Genomic DNA, 23087 nt, shown 5'->3' on the forward strand with positions numbered 1-23087 from the left:
TGTTATGACTGTGGTTGTTGATTTTCCTGTTAGTGTTTTTTTCCTGCGACTATTACAGAGAGAGCTCGAGGGCACGGGCGCGTGCGCAGACAGAGATCTTTTATTCATTTTTTTTTTGATTGACAAGCCACGGCGTCGAATCAAATGGGCAGGATCCACCTTAAACCTGCAGTAGCGAATGGTCGCGCGGGGGAGGCGGGCTTTATGCAAATGTGTTGGCAAGGGAGACGCAGAGGTTCATTCATCTTCTCGCAGAGAGAGGGAGACGAGTTAACGCGAAGGTTACGTGAGGGAGGAACTGTTTGGAAGCAAAACACTGCTGTGACAACACCTGGAAAGCGAAGAAGAGGCGTTTTTTAGCTTTAAGGAGCTTATTCTTCTTTCAAACATTAGGCCTACAGGGTAAGTGGAGGTCATCGTTATTATTTATAAATGTTCTCTTTCTACCGTCATGTTAATGTCTGTCAAACATGCCTTTACTTACAAACTGGCAAAAAAAGCAATGAGAGGAGAAGAGAAATTATTTTTGCTGGACTGCTACCCAGCGTGTTACAGCGGGAAGGGGAACCTGAACCCTTAACTCTCATTGCTTGTTCATTACTCTTTTTTGTAAGTAGAAAACATTAAAGGCTTCAAATGTACTAAACTGTCTTCTTGAGCTGTTAGTGGCGCCCGTGTCGTGCTCAAGGACACTTAGGGCACTACGAGCACTTGAACCTGGGACCATGGTTCCCTGCTTTACAGAAAAGAGGCACTGTGGTGAGCATCTGGCTTGTGTTGTGCTTTCATCTGGAGATTTTTTTCTTTTTACATAGAATGCTCTACACATCTGGAATGGATGCATAAACTGCATCTGCATGGATCTGAAAAAGCAGCTTGCTAAAATGCTAAAATGCCCTTCATGCTCTGGGAGCAATTAATGATTGAACACAATATGCCTACCTGTGTGCCACCTCACATAGACTGGACTCTTGCTCTCTGTTCTGCACATGTCAAGCATGAATAAGCATGATCCAAGCATGTTAATTTAATGTTTGTGCATGTCTGTCAGAATGTCTCCCTGAGTTGCCTTGTGTTGTACTAATGTAACAAGTGCATACTAGGATCCAGAGTATATTTGGTCAGTGGTAAAAGCAGCCTGTAGCTGCAAGTATTATGGCTTTGCCTTCAGTGTCATTTCTCGTTCACCTGTGTGATTAATAAGAACAGGAGAGGCAGGCAGAAATGCACACTGCAGGGGTAACAAGTGGTTTAGAAGATGCATAAAACAGTCATTTGAATGACACCAGGAACTTTAAAATCAGTCAGGTCTGATTTCACTGTGTTGTGTGTGAGCTTGTTGACATAACGAGTGGACTTCATTAAGCTGTGCATCATCACATAAGTTATTGGATCATAGTACCACATTGCGTGTGTGTCTGCATGTTTGTATGACTTGATAGGGCTACATGGCATGTAGTGTTCATTGATCATGTTCATATAAAGAGTAGCAAAGCACTATTCCATGAAAACGCAATGACACATAAAAATGCACAAACAGCCAAGATGGGCACATTTGTGACTGACAGTTGGTGGTAGCGACAGCTCACTTTGGCTCTGTAGCCCTTTGGCTGCCGGCCATTACCTTAACAGTCTTTATTGCATGATGGGTGTCAGAGCCGAAGGTCATTCGTTGCTGTCACGTCTTGTAAGCTCATATGCACTGTATAGTCTGTTAATGAAGTGCTGTAGCAATGTTATTAATTGTACTCTTGGCTTTTAATTAAGATGAAAAATATTGTTTGTTCCATTGTTGACCTATCCAAACCCACTTTTACACTCTCTGCAGACTATTTCTCCAGAGTCAGACTGTCTCAAGCAGTGCTATCAACTGAGGGAGCAATTAGAGTGTCATAATTAGGGTCCTATTTAGTATCACCACCTTATTGTGTGGCATTTGTTATTTGAAATGCTTTAAATATACATTCTCTCTCTCTCTCTCTCTCTCTCTGTCTCTTTCTCTCTCTCTCTCTCTCTCTATATATATATATATATATATATATATATATATATATATATATATATATGTGTGTGTGTGTGTGTGTGTGTGTGTATGTGTTATGTTTCTTAGAAACATGAACATAACCATATTTAGTTGGTCTGTGTACTAAAAATTTTTCAATCACTTTGGGGGGTGATATCCTGTTACAATCCAGTGCTTAGAATTTTGTTGGTGAAGCTATCTTTCATTTATATTTGACTCACGGATTTTGCCTCAAACTGCTGAGAGCATAGATTGTAAAAGCAAGCCTGCTTTTTAGCTCCAGTGCCCCATACCAAAACACTCTTTTGAGTGATAAGCCAAATAAAGAAGACAGAGCTCTCACTAATATATTTTAGTGTTTTCTAATTTAAGAGTTCATATAGACACAGGATCCCATTGTACTTCAGGACATTTCTAAAACAGTATACCGTTACTTTGTGTTTTTAAGTAATCTTACCAAAACTTTGCAAAACTGTTACCCAGTGGGGTAACATCAATCCACCACAGAACCTATGGCCAATTCTGGTTTCTTTATTCTTGTCTCATGATCAATAGATTGGTTCCTACAGATGCATTAAGTTGACTGCATGATCTTTGCTGAGATGTTAGACACTGACTTATTTACAACAGTAAGTGGAATCAACTTTATTAGCTTCGGGACACACAAGGAATTTGGCTCCTGTATAGCAGCTATCAATGTGCTTTGTAATTACCAAGAAAATGAATTTAAATAAGGACAAAATTGGACTGGGAGTGCTTGCTGTTCTGTTGTCCAGACTAACATTATAACTGTTCAACGGAGTGATGGGGAAAGAAACTGTCCTTGTGTCTTGTTGTTTTGACATATATTGTTGTGTAGTGACATCCAGAGGGGAGGAGTTTAAACAGATTGTGACCAGGATGTAAGTAGTCTGCATAAATCTTCTCTGCCCTCTTCTTGACCCGTGAGGTGCACAGGTCCTTGGTAGAAGGGCATGTTGACACCAATGATTCGTTCTACAGCCTGAACTGTCTGTTGGAGTCTGTTTCTCTTGTGTTTGGTTGCTGAACCAAACCACACAGTGATAAATAAGCAGAGAACAGACTCACTAACTCCCATGTAGAACTGCTCCAGCAGCTCCTGGGACAAGTTGAACTTCCTGAGCTGATGCAGGAAGAACACTGTGCCTTCTTAATAATGGTGCAGATGGTGAGTATGGCAAGGGGGGTAGAGTAAGGGGGCTCCTCCTAAAGTTCACTATCATCTCTATTCTTTCAGCTCCAGGTTGTTGTGATAGCACCACAGGGCCAGCTATTCCACATCCCGTCTGTACATAGACTCGTCACTATCTCAGATGAAGCAGATGACTGTTGTGTCTTCTGTGAATTTCAGGAGTTATCAGACGGATCTCCTGAGGTGCAGTTGGTGTAGAGGGAGAAAAGCAGGGGGAGAACACACATCTATGGGGGGGCTCCTGTGCTGACTGACCAGGTGCTGGATGTGGTTCTCCCCAGCCTCACCTGCTGCCTCCTGTCTGTCAGAAAGCTTGTTATTCACTGACAGGTTGATGCTGGCACAGTCATCTGGGTGAGTTTGGACCTGAGGATGTCTGGGATGATGGTATTGAATGCCAAGTTGAAGTCCACAAATAGGGCCTGTGAATAGGTCCCTGGGGAGTCCAGGTGTTGCAGGATGTAATGCTGTACCATGTTGACTGTTTGCTTGGTAGGAAAACTGTCAGGGGTCCAGCAGTGGACCTGTGATGTCCTTCAGGCGGGTCAATACCAGTCTCTCAAAAGACTTCCTGACCCCAGAAGTCAGGGTGGAAGATCTGTAGTCTTTCAGTCCACTGATGGTTGAGGGAGATCAGCCGCTGTGGTGTTTTCTGAAGAGACCCAAGACTGCACAGGGGACATGGTGATAGGTATCCTTTATTACAGTGTAGGATAGGAAAAGACATTATTATAGCTGCTTCCTCTACTCAGGAAAGACCTTTGACTCAGCCTCTTTGGAGTACAATATCAACTTTGTAGCAACATGTCGCACTGCAATCCCCCGTCTCTGTCTGTGAGTGAGTCTTTTCTTTCTCCTTTTTTCTGTGAGCAGCAACAGGTGAATGATGCTACCACACTCACAAACACCCCTCTTTTGTGTGTTTCTTTCTTTTGCTGCCTTTGTATCACTTTAATTTTGTCACATGCCTCTGGCCAGGTGTTCTATGCATCTGCCTCATGCATCACTGGCTCATTGTGTGTGGACATCTGTCTGTGCGCATGTCTGTTTGTAGAGGCTCACATGAACTGCTGCATATGTGTATCTCTTCACTGACTGATTCATCCATTCATGTCACATGCTTTATTAGTCTGGGAGACAGATAGTATAAATTAGGGATGGGTTTTTCAAGCTAAAAATCATTGTCTATCCCTTGTATAACATATAAAGATGTGTATGTGTACAACACACCATCAAATCCTAAGAGCCCATGGATCAGTAAATAATGATTGAGCAACAACAATTTTTTTTAGTGGCTTGATAGAAACAGCATAGCACAATGAAAAGGCTGTTCATGAGTGGGAAGCTGTGTGGGTTTGTTCTAAGTGCCTCCCACAGTCAAAAAACATGGTTAGGTGAGATAGACGGTATACAGTGCCCTGTTCCCAGTGTATGGTGCGATAGGCTCTAGCATCTCATGACCCTGACAAAAAACTAAGTGGTTTAAAGGATGGATGGACAAACTTTGGCAGATCATGTGCACTACTTCCTTTCTACAATAATTTTGGTTTTTCATATGTAAGATAGTTTTGCTTAGTGGGTGTTTTGGCTGCCTTAATATGATTTTTTTTTAAAAAGGAAATGCATATGGTGAGAGTAGTAAACAACAGTTGTTCCTGTGCCTAAAACCACCTGTACTTATGTTTACCTAACAATGACCTTTAGTGACTGTGGTGATAAGAACTTTTATTATTGAATATTCTGATGATTAATGGTCAGTACAAAACCCATTTTATGATTTATCACATAAAAAAAGGAAAAGCAGTAAATTCTCAAAATTTGAAAAGCAATGATTTGGTAGTACTTGGCACATTTACTTTAATAATAGTTATAGCCAATTTCTATTGAATGATTAAGTGATTAATGGGCATGCCATCATTTCTGATGTTATTTTACTTTTAACAGAGATGTTCTGTGATAACATTGATAGAAAAAAAAGATATCAGCTTTCTAAAGCTGTAACTATGAAGTTACTCAGTAAAACACAGTAATAGTAATACTCATATAATACACTATATGTAGTACAATCCTTGTATCACTAACATATTAGCAGTATTGCCTACTTAAAAATATGTATAAAAGTAGCACTAGCATGAGACTCTGTTCCTCCCACCCTTGTCTCCCCTTGTCTCCCCTTCACTCAGTGGAACTGCGTTATCAAGCTCCCAATAAAAGCAGTCCCTTTTATTCGGGAACACACATCAGAAAAATGACCACTTACACATAATTGGAGTGATATTATGTACCTAAAGTGATGAAAATCATTTTTGAAAAACTGTATTTGGTTTATACTTTTTGTTTTTAGTTTTGGCTTATGTCACATTTTCCAATATGGAAGTAGCGGTGTTGATGACCTGTATTGAAACCAGCCCTCTGGCAATCAACAATGTTGTTGATCTTTGTATACAGTCTGCCATAGTGATGTGTTGTAGCAGCTAGAGAAACCTTGGTACAAGATAAGTAGTAGCCCAGAGTAGCACATTCACCAATTGATTAAGAGTCATCTCCACCCCGTTACTCTGGCCTACTCTGATTGGTTAGAAGAGTCATGCTCACTTGAAAACTTTAGAAATATCTCTGCACTGCTGCCAGGCTGTTCAGTGAGTATGTGTCACAGCACCTCTGCACATGAAATGTAATGGAGTATATTTTGATTAAAACAATTTTTGTAAAAAAATAACACACTGTAGCTGTACATTTGGAGCTGTATTTTCAGCTTCTTTCCCCACATTTATGTATTGACTCGCTATTTCCAGTTTCATGGGGAGAGTTTTGCTGGGAATTCCCAAATTTTAGCAAAAGATACACCGAAGTAAATGCAGCTGTTGAGTTCATGTTAGTGCTATGTGGAGACAAGGCCAAAATGAGCACAACAGTCCACCTAAGGATGTAGACACTAAATATAAAAGTTTTCAATTGTAAAATGATTATTTAGATGTAAAAACAAATGATCTGCCTACAGAAGAGCTGTGCTACACTGGGATATACAGGATGCATTTTATCAACATGGGTATTTGATCTAGGGATTATTTTTGTCTGGTGCTGAAACACCTGAGCCTTACAGCCAGACAATTTTCCACCAGGGCATATGTCATGTAGGAAAATGTGATTTTGTGCATATCAACATGCATGTTTGTGGATGTGGCATTTTTCCACCTTTGCCTCAGTTCAAAGGTGTCACTGGAATATTATTCGCCAGACTTTACAAGGTGGCGTAGGTTTGATAGGGCACAAGCAAAAACAATAGCTGACAATTAGTGCAGCACACAGACATGACTCACCCAGACTTCAGCAAACGTGTAACAATTGTGATAATAAATTAAGTACTGAGGTGAATAAACAATGTTTCTGAGGTATGTTAGACAAAGGTTAGCTGAGAGACTGACTCATAAGGGCCACACACACAGACAGCCTATTTGTCCCCCATGTTCCTCCCCAGGCTCAACATGCTGCCAGGTCTTAAATTAGAGTTTGAACTGCAATGAGGTGAGCTGGGTTTCTATAGTGATGCATCCTGTCTGCCCCAGTCAATGGAGAGATTTATGTAGATTAAAACAATACACAGATCATAATGATAGGAGGCAACATCTCAGCATCAACATGCCCCGTAAAAAGTACAAACATAACCGTCCGTATTCATTCTTTATAACAAGACTATCTCTGTGTTTGGAGACCAGATCTGATGGATACTTTGTTTTGGCCCAAGTCAGCTTATAATTTATGTATACTGTAAATAAACTAATGAGTTGGGGAGCTCAGATATTAAGTACAACAAGTCAAAAGCAGAACTATAGTCATTATATAGCTGCTGTTGACAGCATGCCACAGATGGTTTAAGGTTGCCATAAGATGCCATACAACTAAAATGCACTCTGGGAATGGCAGTTAACTTCTCATCTGACATTTTAATGCACACAGGCTTGTGCCTTTGGTTTTATTGGTTTTATATCAAATAAACTTTTTAAAGTGCATTTGTACTGATGATTCATGTCCATACAAGCTCAAGAAGTGCTCAAACTCTGCCAATTGCCAAATGGAATTTTACTTCTACAACCAGCAGCACCCAGAGAAGCTCATTAGAGTTTGAAAGTCTATGGAAAATGTATGCAAAACTACCGTACATGTGATATTGTCAAATTAATTAATTGCCAAAGTTTGTGTTCCAAATGTGTAAAAAAAAATTGTGACATCACAATCCAGTATGATAAATCATCAGAATATATGAACTAATACTCCTGAATTACTGTGTTGCTCAGTCCTACTTGCATCAATCAAACCCCCACATCAAGCCCATATATCAGCAAGCCAATCAGCGAGCTGCAGTTGGCTGAGGGACGGTTTCAATTGGTCGAAAGCATCATTTCCTGCCAGGGGGCTATATGGCAGTGAGCCAGGCAACTATTGTCACAATGGCGTATTGTTCTGTTTCACTTTGGAGGGTTTGCTGAGTTGCAATGAAGAGGGTTTATCAGTCACACATCAATAAGTTGGCCATATTTCTCCATCTTTCTTTACTCTCTTTTTTCACTTTGAAACACACCCATACACTACTTCACAGTGTAGCATAGTTAATGTCGAGAGCTGGTATTGGACTGGTATCCAATTGATTGTTCCTCTATTGCTGCCAGTCCATTGTACTTTTTCCACTCTTGCAGAGGTTACTGCTATTATAAACACAAAGCACTCACACTAAGATACAGAAATAACTAATGTGAGGCCTAGCTCCACATTTTAGCTTTCTTTCGGACTCGATTATAATAACATATAATGACAGCTGAAGCCCACTGCTTTTCAACTGCTGTTGTCCTACTCCTTCTAGCCTCTTGTGACTGACTAGAAGGAAGGAAAAAATTATCGTAGAGAAGACGTTATGTATAATTTTGGTGTGATTTGAGTTTAGTTCATATCCTGAATACTGTGTTTGCCAAAACAAAATATTACCGTAATCACATCATATTTGTTGTCCTATGAACTAGCTGTTGAAATATTAGATAGCACATGCTTCCAGTAAAGAAGGGGGAGTAGTGTTGATGTAGCATAACATAACCTGAATCCCCTGGGCCTTTTACGATAAAAAGACACAAGACATTCGGTAAGATGATAAGTAATGTTGTCTCCTGCATCGCATTTGATCAATACTGAACCACTTTAGCTCTGCTAGACAATACAACTTTATGTAACAGACTAAACATATCTTGTCATGATCAGTGAATCTGTCCATAGGTTTATGGACACATTTCATTAATCAGTTTAATTACTATCATCATTTTTTATCCTACCACCACTCCAGGACCTAAAAAAGCCTTGGTTAGGGAACAGTCGAGGGTAAAATGACTATGTCAGGTACGGGACATTGTCATAATGGTGACAATTAGGGATGTTCCCATAAGTACTGACTCAGGTATGTAGACCCTAGTGACTCAGTTCAGTCTTACAGAAAATGAACATACATACAACATACAACATACATACAACATACGATCATACATACATTCAGACTACATAAGGCATGTCTTTCCCTTTTGGCTGCATGTGGGGCCGATTTTCTAAAAACTCAGTTATCTGCCTGGCAACTCCCATCTTGCACTACCTTCCACTTTCATTTCCATTTCACTCTCTTTCTCCTGTCTGTCTGTCTTCTCCATCAGAGGTGTGAATTCAAATTGAGTCATTGTCAATCTCGTATTTATTGCACAGCCAGCTTCTTCATCTCTTTTTTGCTGTGTCCTTTCTGCTGCTTTATTTTTATATTTTTCATGTCAGTGTATGTGTCAGAGACAGCCTGTGTATAATGAACCTAATAAATCCTGGTTGAAGCTGGCTTGTTGAGGTATGTTTGTGTGTTGAATGTGTGTGCTTAGCCCTCCGCTGTGTGTTGACGTGGATGGACAGTCAAAGACGTCATTGTGCACAGCAACAGCATGTAGTCAGCCCAATTGATCCCTTTGGTGGCATGTGCAGAGCAGGAGTTCAGAGCTCTGTATTTGGGGAGATTGGAAACTGGTTGATGAAGAGAACCGAAACAGTAAAGTTGCAGGTGTTAAAACCAAACCAATGAGCTGAAAGATGCTAAAATGCTCTGTAGGCTAGGAGTTTGTAACATAGCTTTAATTGCTATTTCTGCCATAAGTTGACCTGCACATCTGTGTCAGTGTCACCTGCAATTTTTAACTTTGTCGATTTTGCTGAGGTTTTGTTGCCTTTTTTGTTGCCAGCTCTGTTTCGAGCCAACATCCAAACCTTTGAGGTGTTGATTGTTTTGCAACTGGAATCAGCTCACAACACCAGACCTTTTTAAGCCACTGAAAAACTGCAGATGCATGCAGTGATTTAGAGTTGTAGTACAGACTACATAAACTGTTACATCAAGACTATATTTTCTGTATTTATTCATATATCTGCCTTTCCGTTCCTAGATTCTACTAACACTAGTGCATCTATACTGCACATGCATACACTCAGCTCATGTACTTCATGGCAGATAAAATGAGAAAATGGCAGAAAAGCCAGGTAATCTGTATTCTTGAATGAAGCCCACTGATTCCCCAGAGTCTTGACTTACTTGCTCTGAAAGTCAGCCTAATCCACGAAAAAGAAACATCCAGGGTTATCTTCTGAGTTATCTTCTACCTTTAACACCTGAGTACTCTCCCATAATAGATTTCTGTCTCAGTAAAAACTGACAAAGTTCTGAGCACCCGACTGGAAGACAGCATCTGACCTGAGAAAAATTATAGTGAACCTACGGGCTGTCTGTTTTTGCTGGAGCATTCTTAACTACTCTGGCATTCATAAATACATGAACAGTGTTTATTTTGATTCATTCAGATGGGATAAGTTTCCAATTTGTTTACTTGCCCGAGTAGTCGCGCCTCTCACTTTCTCACTCCAGGAAACACTATTATCTGTTACATTTGCGTTCCTAACAGAGGGATAAAATCTCATCTGCCTCAGACAGAGGCATGAAACAACAGTACAACTATACAGATTGTGTGTGCATGTGCCCAAAAGTGCACAAGCCAGAATAAGCTCAACGCCTGTGGGGTGTACATCTTTGCTGATATAGCCAGTGATCTACAGGGCTACCTAAGTGGAAACTGTCCCTGATTTAGGAATAGTTGAACTTTAATTGTAATTGTCTGCAGCTTGATGCAGAGAACCGTAAACATTTAAGTGACAAAATTGAGATTTCTGTTTAGATTAGTGGTGTCCCTTCAAAATGACCTTCTCCCACAAGGCAAAATGGGACTACCAGTTTTCCTGCCACCACATAAATATCCCTTTGTGACCTTTCATCACACTGCTGCCCACAGTATCTGTCTGCATCTATCCACTAGATGTTAACCTTGTGCAACTCTGTGTGCATGTGTCTTTGTAAACCTCTACACAGATGTGGACACTTTTTTGCTACACACTTAAAAATCCAGAGATACCTCTAAATTGATTCACTTATGTCACTGCACAATTTAAATTCAGACTTTTCTGTAGAAATTTTTATGGCTTCATTATAAACATGCTAGAAGTGAAAGCTATTTTCTAGGAGTAACTGAACATAGTGGCTTGTATCATACACAGGACTTCAGCCCATGTAGCTATACAAGAACTGAACTCAGTACTTGAACAATCCGCACTACAGTACACACATCTATGCACAGATATTTACAGATATTTATTTCATATTTACTTCATATTTGTACAATATTTGTACAATATTGTCATGTGCAATATCTCTGTTGTTTATGTCATAACTGTATTATCTTGCTGGATCACATGTGCCATACTTTTGAGTGCAATATCTCTGTTGTTTATGTCATAACTGTATTATCTTGCTGGATCACATGTGCCATACTTTTGAGTGCAATATCTCAGTTGATCATGTAATTTAATACTTATCACTTATCTTTATTCTATTCTTCTATGTATTAAAAGAAGTGATAATGACAATGACAATTAAGAATCTATCTATTAGTGATAAGGTTTTGACTCTTTTTGATTGCAATATTTGTTATATTTGATGTCTATCTTAAGGCACATTTTTTACATTTACTTCCTGTAGAGTGCCAGTAGGAGGATTCTCTGGGAAGAAAGAAACATTTGTTTTTGTATTTTAACTTGGTAAGATCTCTGGTGACCTTTTCAAAACAAGTTTATGCTAGAATGATCTCCCATTGATATCTGTTATGGCTCTTTCTCTAAGCTGCCAGCTCTCACTGCCTTGCACATGAAAATATTTGTGCACTTTGCAGTGACTTGTCCTCTTTCTACATGACTCATTTGCCATAAAGCATGATAGGATAATATTTCAGCCACTAAACTGTCGTCACTCTCTATCTGCATTTTAGAGGAGGATTACTGGTCACTCGGCTCACCCATATCGGCTGTTTCCTGGTGTAAGAGCAAAAGCTGTCAGACAGGGCGATGAGTCAGAGAGGCTGTCGTGAAGGCAGTGCCGTGGTCATCAGCCATGTGAATTTGTGTGTGGTGAGCAGCCTCGGTAATGGGCCGTTTTATGGTCAAAATAGCAGCAATGCTATCAGGGGCTTTACTCCCACAAGGTGATAGAGAGAATAATGAGTCATTATAGAAATAGAAAGACCTTTTTTTTCTAGCACGAACATTTGCCATTTCTAAAACCTTTCTTTTTGAGGGATGCCCAAAACAAACACAAAAAACAATAGAAAACATATACCACTTGCAATTTTAAGATATGAAAATACAACATTTAAATAAGAATTATTTGAATTTGTCTTGAACATAACAGCTTCTCTATTCATTTTCTTTGACAAAGCCTGAATGTCTCAATGGGAAGTTTGAAGTATGAGGGAAAAAGTATAGTTCGAAGCAATATGGATAATTAAGATGAATGCATAATGAGCTGGAAATGATCTAGTATCAAGAGGGAGCCATGAGGGAGTGCATTAAACACTGTATATTGCTGAGTTGAGAGTGACAATAAATGTGAAGCAATATCTGGAGTGATATATAACAACTCCAAAATTTGCGTTCTTTATATCTTGGCAAATATTTATCTATAAAGATTTGGGGTTATGGAGGCCTACTACTAAAACTGAATATTTTAATGATTAATAAATCTGCCTATTTTTCTAATCATTTATCACAAATACAGAAAACAAGCAAAAAAAAAATCATATAGAGACCAATGTGATATAAGTAAATAAGCAAGGAAGAATAAATTAAAATCAAACAAACTGAAGTGGTCTTAAAGTAGAGCCTGAGGAACACATTTTTGCTGAGTCAAAAAAATCAGCTTTACATGCTTGTACAACATTTATTATCTGTTATATAGGTACCACACTGTATGTTTTGAAAAGCCCAGCACCATGAAGTTTACTTAAAAAAAAGAGTATAATTTACTCTTATTTTATTGATGTATTGTATCAATTGATTTAGTCAGATACATATTTTTAATGTGAGATATTGTTACTGGATACATGTTTTTATGTCAAGGAATAATATGTGCACATTTACATAATTTTAAGCTGATTCTCTTTTACATGAATATGGGACTAAATGGTTTGCTAAGACAGATATTAAGGAATATTCTGACACATAAAGCCAAGTAAAGACAATGCAGCTCCACTGCACGTGCCTGTCCTTTGTTTGCCTCTGTCCTCAGAGGCACGAGCTCTAGCAACAGCAAAGAGCAATGCTGTTATTGCTGTTGTTTTTCTAGCTTCACCTGTGTGTTCACGCTGTCTGTCTCTCTGTGTCTTCCCCTCAAAACAGGTGAAGCATCATGGGGAAACACAACAGCAAGCTGGCCCCAGAGGTCCTGGATGACCTGACCAAGAACACTGAATTCAACGAAGCAGAGCTCAAGCAATGGTACAAAGGTTTCCTTAAAGACTGTCCCTCTGGCATTCTCAACCTGGAGGAGTTTCAGCAGCTCTATGTTAAGGTGAGGGCAAATTAAAGAGCACAAGGGGTACATGACAAAGGACATGAAGCCGAGGAGGTGAAATTATGGTAGATGATTAAACAGTAATAAATAGGACCTTTATAAATGGGTTACACAAGGTTTTTCATGCGTACAATACAAAAATGAAAAAACCTCTTCAATGACTCATAGGTTGTTACATAGAGAGCTGACTGCAATCAGAGGAGGTGGAGCCTGTTATAGTGCCAACATCTCTGTTGCTGCCTCAAACTCCAGAATATTCTGGAGCATTTGAGATGGCACAGAGCCAGATAGAGGCTGAGTTAAAGATATTTTTAAATCAGTTTTGCATATCCTCTCATGCTCATTTACTCTCATTCATTTCTAAAAGGCCCAGAAAACAATTGTGTGGCTTGTGCTTTAGCTGGCAATCTGCTCTGAGAATAACCTTATTTGTGCTGTACACAAAAAAACTTACAAAATGCTTTATAGTAAAAGAAAAACTGCAGTACAAAACTGAATTGGTGTGATGTGGTTAAACTCTCTTTTAACTAACTAGTATTTTTCTCTTTTATGATGCACCCCCTTTTTACCAAATCTACTCAGGCCAACACATATTATCTGTAAAAAAAAATGTACTTTTTATGGTTATTAAAATTACAGCTGAAGTTACAATTTACAACAAGTGAAATAAGTGTTTAAAATTGTACAGATTTTTTTATGAAATTGGAAAATTAAATCAAACCACATAAAACTTGCAATGCAAAACTATCCATCTATCCATCCATCCATCCATCCATTTTCTGTACCCGCTTATTCCTTAACCAGGGTCACAGGGATCTGCTGGAGCCTATCCCAGCTCTCTTTGGGTGAAAGGCAGGGGTCCACCCTGGACAGGTCCCCAGTCCATCACAGGGCCACATAGAGACAAACAACCTCACACACTCACACTCACTCCTATGGGCAATTTAGAGTCACCAATCAACCTGACATACATGTTTTTGGACTGTGGGAGGAAACCAGAGTACCTGGAGAAAACCCACACAAGCACAGGGAGAACATGCAAACTCCACACAGAAAGGCGAACCCATGACCTTCTTGCTGTGAGGCAACAGTGCTACCCAATGCAAAACCAATTGATATGTAATATATAAAATGTATAGCATGAACAAAAACTGCTATACACTTATATAATAAACAAAATTTAGGAATTTAATACTAGACAGGTAATCACCATCATCTGTGGAAGGTGGTCAAGTGTCTGTGTACGTGCATGTGTGGTATAGTGGACCAGGATCACATTGTACAGGACTGTTTACGTGTACACTTCTTGCAATATAACACTCCTGTTTTAACAGGAAAGTGTTTGAGCCTAAATGCAGCAGTATTTACAGTATTTGTATAAACTCTGTTAGATCAAGAATAGCAGGAAAAATTGGCGATATACTTTTCAAAAGACAGCCTTTGCCTTGTTCAAATATACCGCGAAAACACATGGCACTTATATGTACATATGTTTATGGAGAAGAAAATCATTCATGATTCAAGTGACACATCATTTTTTACTTCCCAGTTTTTCCCATATGGTGATGCCTCAAAGTTTGCCCAGCATGCGTTTCGGACATTTGACAAGAATGGTGACGGTACCATTGACTTCAGGGAGTTTATCTGTGCCCTGTCCATCACCTCGAGGGGCACGTTCGAGCAGAAACTTAACTGGGCCTTCAACATGTATGATCTAGATGGGGATGGAAAGATCACACGTATGGAGATGCTGGAAATCATCGAGGTATGTGTTTGAGTGTTTTATTTAGGAGTCTGATTATGAGGACATCCTGTTAATTACAAATTTGAACAACAAAATCTAACCTAATTTATGATGACCTAACTGCCACCCTACTCCTGCAGGCCATCTACAAGATGGTTGGCACAGTGATCATGATGCGTATGAATGAGGATGGCCTGACCCCGCAGCAGCGTGTGGACAAGATCTTCTCCAAGATGGACAAGGACCACAATGATGAGATCACCCTGGAAGAGTTTAAAGAGGCCGCTAAGTCTGACCCCTCCATCGTCCTACTGTTGCAATGTGACATGCAGAAGTAGATAGTGATGGGTGGAGATACAGAAGGTGGGACAGGGGGCAGGGATGGGGCACAAGTTGAACTGAAACAAGAGAAAGAAGGAGGATGAGATAACAGATGCAGGGAAAGAACGGGAGGCATGCAGTTGTAGGGAGAGGAGGAGAGAGGTAGGGATGCGTTTTTTTCCAGGAATTGAGCCATTTTTGGAACACACTGGACCTCTGCCTGATGCCATTCTTTTCTGCCAGCCATCTCACTGTGCAGTACATACTACTCCAGGACTTGTGATTCAGGCTAGATGGGTGTCTTCACAAATTCAGTCTGATGGTCTGTGAAAAGTGGATATCCCTCTAGCTTCTTCTGGCACAGACCCTTCAAATAGGGATTTAAAGTGTCACATTGGCAGGCTGTGTGCCTAGGACATAAGATTAGGAGATTACAGAGTGACTTAAGTGCAAAAGTCATATCTTTTCAGAACCTTGCACATTCTTCATCTTTTACCCAAATTTAAATAAGTCTATGGGTTCCTCACCTCTTCAAATAACGTTGAAAGATTTATGTCACTTCAGTTTATTCTAAGGTATCACAGGTCCCTTACTTTATCTGTCATGAAAAAAATACTTACATCACCACATATGGTATAACCTCTTCATTATTGTCCCATATGACACTTAACTATCTGTTTAAAGGAGCAATTTTTGCCAAGGGTTATGTGAAATGTTACGTCTTGTTTGGTTAATCTTTACTCAAATAAATAAAAGCACTTCACAGTGTGCTTTTATTTATTGCGGTGATGACACTGAGAACTTAAGGAAAACCAGTGCTCCTGGATGTAAGTGCATGTAAAGATGGTGATAGGGTACTATAACAAAAGAAATAAATCTAAAAAATGTTACCATATTCCTTTAATTCTTTATTGGCTGCCAGGCAGTTTTTGGATGCCGTGCACCATGGGATAGTTCGAAGAAAGGAATGGCATTGAACCAACTAATGGCATGTTGTTTGGTCCATATGGTCCATCTAGAGTGGCAAGAGAGAAGCAAATGTTACGCTGATACCATGTCTAGCAATGTGACATGCAGATGTTATGCTGTCCAGACTATGCATATGAGAATGTATGTGGACATGTCACAAGGAAAATACACTAAACACGCAGATTGAGCCAGACCAGACTGCCCCCTATGTGTGTGTTTGTATGTGGTTTTGTGTATCTTGAATTTATTAGTTCCTCAACAGTCAGTTTTATGGCACTTACAGAGTGTTTCTGACTGCAGTGATGGCAGCATGCTGTCTACATGCATTACACTCTAAGTATGAAGCAGGCAGGTGATGAATCCCTCAGACAGCTGCCTCCAGCAGCATGGGGAAGCATACTGATTTGCTGCTCAGTGAGCAGGGCTGCGCCTAAAGCTTTTCCACACATCCTAAAATCAATATCTCAACATGATTACATGTGTTTTATTGATGTAATTACAATAAGGCCTTGTGTTTGACATAATGCAGTCTGGGCTCTCCAAAGGGTTAACATGCCATCTGCATGGATTTCCTTATGATTATTTTAGATTTAGATGAATTTATTTTGCAATAAAAAATGCTAACAGTATACAGTAGTTACAACATTAATGTCATCCCATCATGATAATTAATGGGCACTATTGTAGAATTATGTGAGCATAGTATCTTGAAATTCCTGGGCATCATATATAATTTAGTTTATAGAAAGAAATGGGTTGAAAACTGGAACAAACCTCTGTTTGTCTGTAGCTCTCTGCCAGTGTCATTTTTACACTTCTACACATTGAATTCTACACATTGTGGTTTTAAAGCCTCGTCAGATCTTATAAATAAAGTTAAAAAAGTTAAAAGAAGCTATAAGATAAAAAAAAAAAAAACATAACCAGCATTATGCTGTGTTGTGGTGTTGCTGTGTTTGTTTGAGTGATCTGGCAATATAACTAAACAACCCCACATTCATGAGATGTAATAGATAATGGCTAATTAAGTTTACAGATGCTAATTTATTTCATCAGCAAGTTCAGTTTTAAATGTGGACTTTAAATACTGATGAGTTTGTATACCTGTTTCCAAAATAAACAAACAAGTAAATAAATACTACCCCCTAGTGAGCATGATTTAAGTAAAACCAGAAGTAGGTAAAAAAAAAAAAAAAGAACAGTGTAAAACAATTGCTTCTCAAAGACCAGCAATTGTAGCAACAGAAACTAACAGCATGGGGTGGGGGATAATCAGAAAGTAATTACAGCCTGTATGGCAGAAACGGTATTTCTCAGAAAGGCCAAACCTGCCTCCATGATTCACTGTTGTTTGGTTTCACATGAAAAGCTGAAATAGCCATCTCTCCACTTCCTCTCCCACTGTCCTGCTCTCCCCTCTCCTTTTGTCTTCTTCCTCCCTAAATGTCACAGAGGAAGTGCTTTGATATTAGGTGGAGGGAGAGGAACTTTGCTGAACTCAGCTCAGATCTAAAATCAATGTGAAAAAGAGCAAAAGGTTGTAGAGGATGCTAGGTGTGTGCCTACCTGTGCTCACCTGTTTCTGCAGATAACTGGCAAATGCAGTGCTACCTGTGTACTCAACAGAAAAGAGTAAAAACATTCCCAACCTACAGCTTATAATACACATAAAATATTGTCATTTGTTTTCATTTTAGTACAAAGGGTTCATCTAACTCTGTCAGTTATAAAGAGTTAGATGCCACTGTTACTTTGTTAAATATATGAAAGCAGAGCCATAAAATGTGTATCTTAGCTTAACTTTGCACAGACACTGAAAGCATTAAATTAATTTAGATTTCCTTGTATCCAGTAGATGTTAACTACCGATTGGAGATGATTTTTTTAACCTTTAATTTTTCCTCCTGTTTTCAATCTTTGTGCTTAGCAAGCTAAGCTAATTGTCTGTGTAGTTTTGCGTTTCCCAATTCAGCCAATATACTTATTACTGGCTTAGAGATGTAGTTTTCTGCTTGCGGTCACATTCTGTCTGTGAGAAAGGGAGGAAAAGCCTAAATGAAAAACCTTTTCATCAGACAGTAATGATGATGGTCAAGGAAAGACATGATGAAGATACTATAGGTTTTGATTGCGCAGTGTTATTTATCTCATGTATGCATTAAAGTTTGGAGTAAGGAACTGTCAATGGACCTGCACACTCTAAAAAAAAAGGACTTAAGAAAGAAAGGAATGAAACACCATTTCTTTGTGCTGTAAAAATAGCATTAGCAAAATTTTACACACTGACTGGTATCCAATTAAGGAACCCCAGTCCTTATACATTTTTTTACTTTATCACAAGTCTAACATTGGGAATTCTGACTCACTGGACCAGACCATTGCACTTTCCCTTGTGGATAATTTAAAATTTCCAATTTTGACATTTGTGCAGCAAAACATTTGACTTCTCTCCTGTCGGCAAATCAGATTTCCTCCTCCTCCTCAACCAGCCAATGAACATGCTGCCTCCCTTAAGCTAAAGAACAAGCCTCTTTTGTGTGATAATGTAAAGACTACATGTACATTATAATATGATTGTAATCGTATTTATGAATATAAACATGATATGTAAATGTACCGCTAGCTTAGACCTAATTTCATATGATGACAGAGCTACTGTGTGTGTGTGTGTGTGTGTGTGAGCGAGACAGAGAGAGAGTGACAGAGTGAGCCTGAGGAACTGTGCTTCTCACAGCTCAGTTTGTATGACATTTTTGCCAGTGTTCATGTGTTTTGTATTTGTATCTGTCTAGTAAAACTTTGTAAAAATTTGAGTGTAAACCCTCACAGAGAAGCTCTGAGTATTATTACCCACACTTGCTTTTGTGGTCCGCCGGTGTACAGTATGTACTGTCTCCAGTATGGGACTTGTTGTTTTGTTTGCTGTAGCTAACTGTAGTTTTACAAATACTACTCACATATAGAGTTTTAACTAAATGTTACTGCTAATGCCATCAGGAGGGTAAATGGACTTTGTCAGACGGAGGTTGTTCAGAAGTTGTTGACAGGGGGAAGTCTAGGTGTGAGGAGAGAGGTATCAAGGAGGAAAAAAGGCGTCCTGTGTCACAGTGTCACCCTGTGGAGGGAAGTGTAATGTCACGCCTCACAGCATCTTTACAGGAAAGCCTTCCTCTGCTTATTATATAACAAACTTGCCTGGAGATCAACATTAGCAACATCATATGATAGAGACAACTAAATAAATTTATATTTAGTCTTACAATCTTCTTTGCTGTCACAGAGGTGCAGAAATGTGAAGGTGGTGTAGGAAAATGTAAACTTTCTAGCACAGACCAATTTATTTTGTACAGTACGGCAAATGTCAGTTAGCATTGTGTTATTGATTCTAGTCAACTAAATGTGAAATGGCACAAACTCCAACTATCATCATTGAAATAATGGAGTGAAGAGGCTAAGCCACTTGAGGCACAAGTTTTATGAGGGTTTAATATTGATATTAAGAGAAATATTGAAATAAATCACCATATTTAACGCTATAATATTTCTTGTAATGATGATTTAATGAGTGTTTGTCACAAACACACAGAAAATGACCCCACAATTGTGTTTCTCCTCTTGAGCCTCTTTCAGCTGATTCTTTTGGTTTGCTCTTATCAACCCTGATTGCAGTATAAACAGTGTGTGTGTTCAGCTAGAAGAAACTGATAAATCCAGTGTGGGCGACCTGTGCACCACCAAACCTCAAGCAAATTTAACAACTAATTAGTGGGGCTGTTTGCAAGCTATGCATGACAGATACAGTAAGATTAAGCCTGATTCTACCAAAATGACAGCTCTGTAAATTTCAGCGTACAAGTACACACAGCCCACAGGTTTTGTTGCTTCTTATTTCGGCTCACTGTATTACTGTCATAAGCTAAGCTAATCATCCTATTTTACATTGGGCTGTATGCAGTAAAACAGTTTGATTAGAACCGATTGGCTTCACCATGTCTTGAGCTCCACATGTCTCTGCTGATTATACTCTGTCCATCCTAATTAGCAGCAGCCCAGAACGAGAGTACCGCTTTGACTTTCCTCTCTGTGACACAAGACACAAATGATTTGTGTCTTGTTCTTTTATTGCTTTCACATCAGATGTTTTTTTCTGTAGTTTCTAATTCAAAATCAACTAAATTCAACATTCACCCTGCAGATTTTATATGCCAAACATGGAATTGTGCTTCATTAGAAAACCTAAGAAATACGACTGTACCAGGTGGTGTTAAGCAGAAAGTAATGATGTAATGATTTTTTACGTGTGCAAAGTTCATCTGCTGTGAGTCCTCAGAAAGTTCTGAACAGATGCACTGAGCTGAATGGCATGAATATGAACATGGATGATGTACTTTTATTGACAGGGGATCATTTGTGCTCAGTTGTGCAACATATTTCTATTCTTCAACATTTCTCTGTGAAGTTCATGTTAGTTGTCCTGTTAGATGATTTTGCTTTTATTTAATTATTTATTTATTGTTTTTTACTTTGTTTTTTGTTTTTAACATTGTTAGGCTCCTAGAACCAAGCCAGTGTAACTAATTTTGTTTCACTGAATAAAACACGATTGTCAAGAGTGACCATTGCCATCATCTTGCTCTGGCCCATGTGCTTCCTCCGAGAGCATCACCAGTCATTCGAGCACATTCACTCACACACACACACACACACACACACACACACACACACACACACACACAATGAGCCAAAAGAATGAGTCACCGTCTAGCAATGATGTCACACTGCTGCAATGATGTCACCATTCATGCTGTTCTCATGGTAACCATGCCGAGGCCATGGCGCGAGGAGACAAATAAACACACTTCCACAGCCGCATTACTACACATGCTGGCACAAACAGACACACAGCTCATATTCCACAGTGAAATTTAATGACTACGGAAATTAATTTTCCTTGTGGGATCTGCAGACACTTATCTGCTCTGCTGGACAGCAATGGAGACATAATTGAACACAATGAAAGGCTGAGCTTTAATTTTATGCATCCATACAAACATTCACTTTGAATCATTGTCTTCATGTCATGATTTTATTCTGCATGATGTAACAACCTTGCTTTTAAATTGCTTTGTTTAAGAGCACTACGATTCAGTTTGAGCTCTAGTTTATCTACTATAACAATTTGAGGCATCCATAGAAACACATCCAGATTATCACACTTTTGTTCTTTACTTTCTGGTTTTAGTTCATTCTTCCATTTAAACTGTGCTGACTAAAACCTTATTTTTTCCATTGCCCCTTCTCTAGCTGTCCATTATGGATCAATACAAATCTATTCTGAGCCTCGCTGTATCAGGCTTCCGCTCAGTGGAAAACCAAACATCCCAAATGTGCGCACAGAGGCTAAGCAGCAGACAAGCTGGGAATCACACTGCAGCAACTGAGGTCACGCTGAAGCGGTGCAGTGTGCAGAGCCGCCACAGGATGGAGCTGTAAGCTGTAACAAGGCCTTACAAAGACCATGAAAGGTACTGCTGTATTGGTTCCTTACTACAACCTTGTGTCCACATAAAATCTAAATGCAGCACAATGACAAAGGAGCGACGATACAGGGAAAATCTTTCAAATGTGAGGATGACACACATTGACATCTACCACACAAACCACACTGGTCAATGACCAGCCATACGGTGATGGCTGCTAAGCAACCTTCTGTCACACTGTGATTGTCCAGCTGACAAACACTCAGCTCCTGTGTGAACTTGATTAGAGAGTGATGGATGAAAAGACGAGAGAAGAAAATTCCACCTCTAGTGGAATTTACTAGCTTTACTATTACTACTACTATCAACACAAACCCAAATACCAATAGCATCCTACTACTACTTGATACCTCCCTGAGTCTTGGTGGTATTAACAATTACATAACAAAACTAATTAGAAATACCTTAAATACCTTCAGAAAACACTGTAATTGCACAGGAGTGCAATGCTTGGTGATACATTAAAGGGGCATTCCACCTAGTGATTTTACATATGTTACATATGTGTGTTTACTAAACAAGAACGAATGAATCCTTATATCCATTATGACTATGACTAGTGACATTTAGCTGATGCTGTATTCAACATTTTAACATGCATGGGTAAGAACACTATTGGCCTTAACTCAGTGTACAACTGTGGTTTTAAATCAAGGTTACATCCATTATGTGCTATCTACCTTTGGGCTAATTTAACTCAGTTCTCTCGTTACCATTAACCCCCCTCCGTCCCCTGCACACACACATACTTGCATAGCTATCTTTGTGAGGACACTCAGACATAATGCTTTCCCTAGACCCTAACCCTAACTATCACAACTGAATGCCTCACCCTAACCCTAAAACCAAGTCTTAACCCTCAAACAGGAGTCTGAAAAACGTTAGATGTTTTGTCAAAATATCCTCACTTTGATAGAAATATGCTAAAAATGGTACTCACAAAGATAGAAATACAAGTACACACACACACACACACACGCACGCACACACACACACACACACATACACACACACACACACACTTAACTCACTCTTATTCTCACTGAACCCAGTATTTTTCTTTTTTTGACTGAAGCTTATTTATATCTCTCTACTCCTATTTTCTGCATATGACCCTACTTCAAGCATGACAAAAACTTGGTATACAAGTATAGGAATACAGGTATAGGTCCTCATCGCAACTATCAAAATTCTACGTGAGCTGAGAAAACTCAATTTTTCTAATTATCTTTATTTCTTTGGCAAGTTATATGACTATATACCTACATTTGTAAACAATATTTGTATCAATTACAGCAGAATTCACAGACACTCAA

The 23087-nt window shown here is 39.1% G+C and overlaps 1 protein-coding gene across 1 annotated transcript; it reads left to right on the top strand.

Annotated features, from left to right (window-relative positions):
* The first annotated feature begins 264 nt into the window (after positions 1-264).
* On the top strand, positions 265-15583 carry LOC113126806 (hippocalcin-like protein 4). The gene is made up of 4 exons (XM_026300957.1): positions 265-402; positions 13023-13194; positions 14747-14962; positions 15082-15583. Exons 2-4 carry the CDS (start codon positions 13033-13035, stop codon positions 15277-15279), a joined length of 576 nt encoding a protein of 191 aa, XP_026156742.1. The 5' UTR covers positions 265-402; positions 13023-13032; the 3' UTR covers positions 15280-15583.
* Positions 15584-23087: the final 7504 nt, after the last annotated feature.

This window comes from Mastacembelus armatus, chromosome 11, assembly GCF_900324485.2.
Source record: "Mastacembelus armatus chromosome 11, fMasArm1.2, whole genome shotgun sequence".
NCBI classification, from domain to species: domain Eukaryota; kingdom Metazoa; phylum Chordata; class Actinopteri; order Synbranchiformes; family Mastacembelidae; genus Mastacembelus; species Mastacembelus armatus.